At 44.9% G+C, this 7611-nt stretch overlaps 1 protein-coding gene across 1 annotated transcript; it reads left to right on the plus strand.

Annotated features, from left to right (window-relative positions):
* The first annotated feature begins 4558 nt into the window (after nt 1–4558).
* On the plus strand, nt 4559–5150 carry LOC147958098 (uncharacterized). Its single transcript, XM_087536741.1, has one exon. It carries the CDS (start codon nt 4692–4694, stop codon nt 4977–4979), a length of 288 nt encoding a protein of 95 aa, XP_087392867.1. The 5' UTR covers nt 4559–4691; the 3' UTR covers nt 4980–5150.
* Nucleotides 5151–7611: the final 2461 nt, after the last annotated feature.

Consider the following 7611-nt stretch of genomic DNA (forward strand, 5'->3'; position numbering starts at 1 on the left):
TTCTTCTAGCACTTGAGCACAATTTTCCTTTCCATCATTCTCACGAAAGATATTAAAAAGATGAAGCGTATGAGGCAAACTCAATTCCATTTTTTTGTACTTTTCTTTTATAAACTAAACTAGTGATAAAACAAGAAACTAAAATATTCGATTGCAAGATCTAAAGATATACCTTCAAGCACTCACCACCCCGGCAACGACGCCAGAAAAGAGCTTGATGTCTACTACACAACCTTCTTCTTGTAGACGTTGTTGGGCCTCCAAGTGCAGAGGTTTGTAGGACAGTAGCAAATTTCCCTCAAGGGGATGACCTAAGGTTTATCAATCCGTGGGAGGCATAGGATGAAGATGGTCTCTCTCAAGCAACCCTGCAACCAAATAACAAAGAGTCTCTTGTGTCCCCAACACACCCAATACAATGGTAAATTGTATAGGTGCACTAGTTCGGCGAAGAGATGGTGATACAAATGCAATATGGATGATAGATATGGATTTTTGTAATCTGAAAATATAAAAACAGCAAGGTAACTAATGATAAAAGTGAGCACAAACGGTATTGCAATGCTAGGAAACAAGGTCTAGGGTTCATACTTTCACTAGTGCAAGTTCTCTCAACAATAATAACATAATTGGATCATATAACTATCCCTCAACATGCAACAAAGAGTCACTCCAAAGTCACTAATAGCGGAGAACAAACGAAGAGATTATTGTAGGGTACGAAACCACCTCAAAGTTATTCTTTCTGATCGATCTATTCAAGAGTTCGTACTAGAATAACACCTTAAGACACAAATCAACCAAAACCCTAATGTCACCTAGATACTCCAATGTCACCTCAAGTATCCGTGGGTATGATTATACGATATGCATCACACAATCTCAGATTCATCTATTCAACCAACACAAAGAACTTCAAAGAGTGCCCCAAAGTTTCTAACGGAGAGTCAAGACAAAAACGTGTGCCAACCCCTATGCATAAGTTCACGAGGTCACGGAACTCGCAAGTTGATCACCAAAACATACATCAAGTGAATCACATGATATCCCATTGTCACCACAGATAAGCACGTGCAAGACATACATCAAGTGTTCTCAAATCCTTAAAGACTCAATCCGATAAGACAACTTCGAAGGGAAAACTCAATTCATCACAAGAGATTAGAGGGTGAGAAACATCATAAGATCCAACTATAATACAAAGCTCGCGATACATTAAGATCGTGCCGAATCAAGAACAAGAGAGAGAGAGATCAAACACATAGCTACTAGTACATACCCTCAGCCCCGAGGGTGAACTACTCCCTCCTCATCACGGAGAGCGCCGGGATGATGAAGATGGCCACCGGAGAGGGATTCCCCCCTCCGGCAGGGTGCTGGAACGGGTCTAGATTGGTTTTCGGTGGCTACGGAGGCTTCTGGCGGCGGAACTCCCGATATATTCTCCTGGTCGATGTTTTTAGGGTATATGGACATATATAGGCGAAAGAAGTCGGTCAAGGGAGCCACGAGGGTGGGGGCGCGCCCAGGGGGGTAGGGCGCGCCTCCCTGCCTCGTGGCTTCCTCGAAGCTTCCCTGACATCTACTCCAAGTCTCCTGGATTGCTTCCGTTCCAAAAATAACTCTCCCGAATGGTTCATTCCGTTTGGACTCCGTTTGATATTCCTTTTCTTCGAAACACTGAAATAGGCAATAAAACATCATTTTGCGCTGGGCCTCCGGTTAATAGGTTAGTCCCAAAAATAATATAAAAGTGTATAATAAAGCCCATAAACATCCAAAACGGGTAATATAATAGCATGGAACAATAAAATATTATAGATACGTTGGAGACGTATCAACTTCCCACTTGAGGTTGAAACTTTTAACGAGGTTCACTTAGGAGGAGATGATGGTTGACGGTTTGGGAAGGAGCTGCACACTCTCCCCTTTCGGGATCACTACTTGCTCGACTGCCAATCTGGCCTCCTGTTATCAAAGAAACAATGGATTTGTTTTGCTCAAGAAAGGTTGTATCCAGGGCAAGTTGACTATGGTGATGGTACCTCCAAAGCATCGGTTTCCTTGGATGATCTTACTTCCTCCTTAGGGCATGTACAATGGTGCTATTTTAAGAGTACCATGTAGGATAAATGATGAGGTGGAGGAGAGAGAACTCATAAGAAAAGGCTTGTCTTCTCTTATTTAAGATAAGACAAGAGATGATATCTTAGCACAATATGTGTCACCACGTTTTTAGGAATAACTAGTTATGAAGATAAGGCTAAAAAAGACCTATGTAGATATCTTTTTTGTCATCTCTTAATTAGATGCAAGACCTAAGATAAGACTATCTTATCAACCATTGTACATGCCCTTATCTTCTAGATCGATCAATGCATTCACGTGATCATCAACATGGACACGAAGTGCCCTGGTAATTTGCACCAATTAAAACATTCGAAAAAATTGGCTCGCGGTAGCCGGTTTGGCGGAAAACTTTTTTCCGCGGAGGCCGACTATCTTCATTGACAAATCAAGATCGAGGTGGTTTGCATCACTTTGAAGGTAGTACGTAGCTGTATATTCTGTTTCTTTCTTTTTGCAGCCATTCGTCGTTTTTTTAGCCATTCGTTGCCGTTGATACCCTGGTAATTCTCTCTCAACAGAAAGCAACTGCTTACAGTGGCCGTTAGGCAGATTGATAGGGCTGCTTTCCAACTCACACCGAACATAACAGGATCGGATCCAACTCAGACCTGCACGACAACATTGCTGGTATCGTTTCGCATCTTTCTGAGATGGTGGCGTCGTCATTGGCATGAATCTTGCCAACTATCAGTGCAGAGACGAGGGAACTCTGTATTCTATTCATCTGAGTTGCAACTAAGCCCTGGCGGATCATCGATCACTGTATTTGTCGAATGTTGGGACCATCACTGTCAAAAACCACCTCTTCACTTTAGCCATGGCACCATGCCACCATCACCATGCATGCCCGCGTTATCACATGGCACCATGCATGCCTCAGCTCGTGCTCCAGCTGCCACACCTGCTATAGCACTCGATCAATAATAGTGCAACAGCACTCGATCGATCGGCCGGTGGCCTGGCGCTGTGCCCGTACCTTCCATGTTTGTTAATCAGAGGGGCGTGGGACTCCCATATATGGCTCCCCCCTGATTGCCGCATCCGGCTCCTCTGGCCGCCGAGAGTCGGGTGGCCTATGGGGAGAAAGCTACCAATGGCCGGCCACCTTCGTGCATGCATGCACGGCCATGGCCATAGTGCATGTCGTGGGGGTGGGTCTCCTTACGCTAGTTTAACCAGAACCCCGTTGGAGCCAGACCCAGAACTCCCCTTCCATTAGCCATACCTAGAACTCCATCAATTGCTCCGTCCTACTTATACAATATTGATGGGCTGGTGGAAAGTGACACGGACCGCCCTCGCTAGCTAGGTGAGCTCGGCACTGGCTGGGCTCGTCTTAGTCCTGCTTGGTTCGACTTAGCTGGGAGAGGGCATTTGCATGCATGCATGCACCGAACTGCGCTCCACGCATGCACGGATCGATGACCAACGAGCTGTCGGTACGCATACTATTACTAGTGTAGCTAGCTAGGGTGGTTACTCGCCTTTACGAGTTTGGCGAATGGGAAGCTGTTGCCTAGCTCAATGACTCGGCCGATCTCAGGCTCCAATTGGCAAGGTCTTTGGAGTTACAAATGGGTGTGTGCGTGGACGCAACCTCTTTGACATATCCATGGCGTGTGCGCCTACGTACATAGTGTGGACAAAGTTCGTGTGGTGGCAAGAGGCGGTGAGAGATATGCATGTATCCGGGTGAAGATTACGGCGGCTGCTGATTCGACCGCGGTGATCTGGCCCAAGATACCCATTCCCACGGATTTAATTGCTCATGTCATTCCAATGGTGCAAAGAAACCTACTACCGATAATGATGGTTGGTCCAACAAACAATGTCAAACATGCATGGATGTCTTTCACTTTTTTTTTGAGGTTTGCATGGATATCTATAATGCGATCGAGATTTCTTCTGCCTGAAAATCCCATCGGGAGGGGCCAAAGAAAAGAAAGGCCTCTTTTCTCGTCCAACTTGCCTATTTGTATTTGCAACATGGCGTATATATGATCGATCACGCCGGGCCATGAGCATAAATTCACCCCGTTTTCGTTCCGTGCGTGAGCGTATGCATGGATTCTTTCTAAAGATCGATAATGCGAGATTTCTCCTTCCTGAAAATCCGATCAGAAGGGGCCATGGAAAAGAAAGGCCCCTTTTCCACGTCCAACTTGCCAATTTGCATTTGCAACATGGCATATATATGTATGTATGATGATGATCACACCGCGCCAAGAGAAAAGGCTTGTCCAGTTTTCGTCGGGTGAGCGAGTGAGAGTGAGGTCATTCCCCTCGTCGCTGGTTCGTCGCTGTCATCGCGAGTGCGACACAGCCGATCTCCACCCATAGCGCCAACGCTTAGTACTAGTACTATTTTGTATAACGGCAAACCGCCTGCCCGGCCTCGGACGCGCCCCTATAAATCACCTCGGCGTCGTGCAGCTACGTACCCAACTCACCACCACCGCCACAGTCCACTCGATCTAGTGAGTGCTGCGAGGTAGCGTTCCGTTCCACGACGGATCTAGCCAGCTAGCTACAGCGTTACCTCATAGGCTCATATACCCTTCATGGCGTCCAGCACGAGCACGTCGAGGAGCATGCCGGCGGTGTGCGCCGTGCTCGTCCTGCTGCTGTTGCTGTCCGTCGCCTCACGCTGCGAGGCCGACCACCTGCAGGTTACGGTGGCTGGCCGGAGAATGCTGGCCGGTGGGAGCAATGCCGCCGCCGTCTTCTCGAGGGAGGCTGTGACGACCGTGGCGAGTAGCGCACGGCGGTCAGCAGCTGGGAGAGCGGCGATGCCTTACTCCGAGTCGAAGAGGTCCAGCCCCGGCGGCCCGGACCCTCAGCACCACTAATTAAGTAAACTCGCGTTGTAAAGTAGTTTGTGTTGGCTAAGGATAATGTACGCCGTAAGTTGGAATCTACGAGTCCCTCGACTTCTAGAGAATCATATGTTACTCAACACATGAGTCTTGTAATTCGTGCCTGTGCAGCACGCAAGAAAAATAAACGTATGAATCATGCCATATGGGTGACACTTCAGGGGGTGGGCCGTTTCATCCTCGCACCTCTCCAATCCTATCTGTACACGACGTCGGGTGACACTAGACCACCATCCCTCGGTTCTCCTTTATTGTTTGGCAATGCAACTCTCATATATATATATATATATATATATATATATATATATATATATATATATATATATATAATATATATATAGACACACACACACACAAGATGTAGTCCACGGCCTCGACTATACAAGAAAACAAGGAGGAGGGGCTAAGTAGAAAATGATCCTATCCATACATGCGATATACTGCCTATACATATATATTCAACATCCTTTTCATCGGACGGCGGGTGAATTCAGAATTTACCATACCTGTAACATGGGCATGTGCCTGGGCTCCGCGTCGCAAACTCCCAAGCCAGTCAAAATCGCTTCAAAAAGATGATTAGGTTTGTAAATGGGCAAGCTAGGCTCCCGAGCCAGTCAAAATCGCTTCAAACAGACGATTAAGTTCATAAATGGGCTAGCTAGGATGCTCCATGCTGCTTGGGCTTTACTCTATCCCAGCCAGCGCCTAAGGGTGAGAGTGGCAGGGGATAATCCGAAGTATTTGGTATTCGTATTCAAGAAAATGTCTATTCATATTTAAATCATCCGCATTTGAACTGAAAAAAATGGAAGAAGTTTGGGTTTGTTTTACAAATACATACACGGTACGGGATTTTGACACAAATATGAATATGGAAGTGGATTTATCCGTATCCGACTAAACTTTCGTGAGCTAACTTAAGCAATTCTAGCCCGAATATGCTCATTGTCCAACATGAAAGCTTAATAAGTTGTAAAATTTTACTTTCTGTATGGCTAAACTTGTGAACTAATATGCATTATAGTAGTATTTATTGATAAACATGTCTATCGCTCACTTATTATAAGTTGCAAATTGATCATATTTTTTACGTAGCTATTGAATTATTATTTTTAACTAATCTGTCAATATTCTTTGTATCCATTTAGAATTGAGTAAACACCAATATTTATCCGTATTCGAGTAATATCTAATCCGCATTATTATCCGATAACATCTGTATTTGCATTCATAGTTGTTTTGAAAATATGAAAATACTAGTGATAAGAACACTATCCAATCCGTTTCCACGCCTGAACCACATCAGGCTGGGGCGGTATCGCATGACAATTATGGGTCAAGTGCGAGAAGGAATCTTGGTTGGAGAACACAGAACAGGGACAATAGGGCAAGCTGAAGTGCCGAGCAAGCTAAAGCGCCAAGAAAGCTTCGGGTTTTTGCTTAGAGATTGGCAAGGCATCGATTCCCACGGCCGTTGTTCTTCTTCACCAGGGAATGGCACAGACGACGATATGTTTAGTGTGCTCAGCTACATATTGTTCTTTATCACTAGGAAATGGCCCGGACGACGATATGTTCAGTGTGCAGTTACGTAAGTGCTAGACCATATGTTGGCTAATGAAATGGAGGATCTCATGGTTGTGGTTATTTGCAATGATGGAGACACTAGCTCTGCCGATTTTTTCAAGATGCTTCTCACGTTATGGGCAATTTGGAAAGCAAGGAGAAAGGTGATTCATGAAGGTGAATATCAGAGCCCCCTGTCAACTCATTGTTCACTGTCCGTTTCTTGGAAGGTTGAAGTGACCACATGTCATAATAAGCAAGCTAGAAATCAGGTAGTCCGTGCGCGTGTATGGCAATGGCAGCCACCATCTCCAGAGTGTGTGAAGATCAATGTAGATGATGTTGTTGCATGGGTGGAAAATAAAGGAGTGGTGGTTGCATTATGTACATATGCTACGGAGGCATCCATAGCAGCTCCTTACGGCCGTATATATAGTACTACTAGCCATACCCGCGCGGCAGTACACCGCGCCCAGTCGATACGTGGTGTTTATAGATGTCTTTGTTGTATATAGTTAATTTTTGAATTAAAGTAAGAATACTATGTGGATAAAGTTGTATCCTTAAAACAGAAAGTAATGCTTAGAAGCAAACTGGAAAGGATACATTTAGGGGGTGTTTGGTTCAGGGACTTTTTAGTCCCAGAGACTAGAAAAAGTCCCTAAAAAGTTTCTAGAAACCAAACGGGAGGGACTTTTTCTACAGGGACTAGAAAAAGACTCTACTAGAGAGTCTTTTTTGATTAGTCCCTGGGACTAGAAAAAGTCCTAGGACTTCTCAACCAAACACCCCTTTATTGTCATCATGTATGGTGCATCTTAGACAACGGGAAATACACAATGACACTGTTCTAATAACACTAAACACCATATTTATTCCTAACCTACACCATTCTACTTTCATCTTTGGTCTATATCATTCTAATTGACACCATTGCAGATTGGTTCCCGTAATGAAGTCGTAGAGGGCATTTGCAATTTGTTGCATGCAAAAGATGGTTTGGCGCATGTGTATGTAATGACTGGATCATTCACCT

The sequence above is a fragment of the Triticum urartu genome, chromosome 7A (assembly GCF_056163025.1).
Source record: "Triticum urartu cultivar PI428250 chromosome 7A, HENAU_Tu73, whole genome shotgun sequence".
NCBI lineage: Eukaryota > Viridiplantae > Streptophyta > Magnoliopsida > Poales > Poaceae > Triticum > Triticum urartu.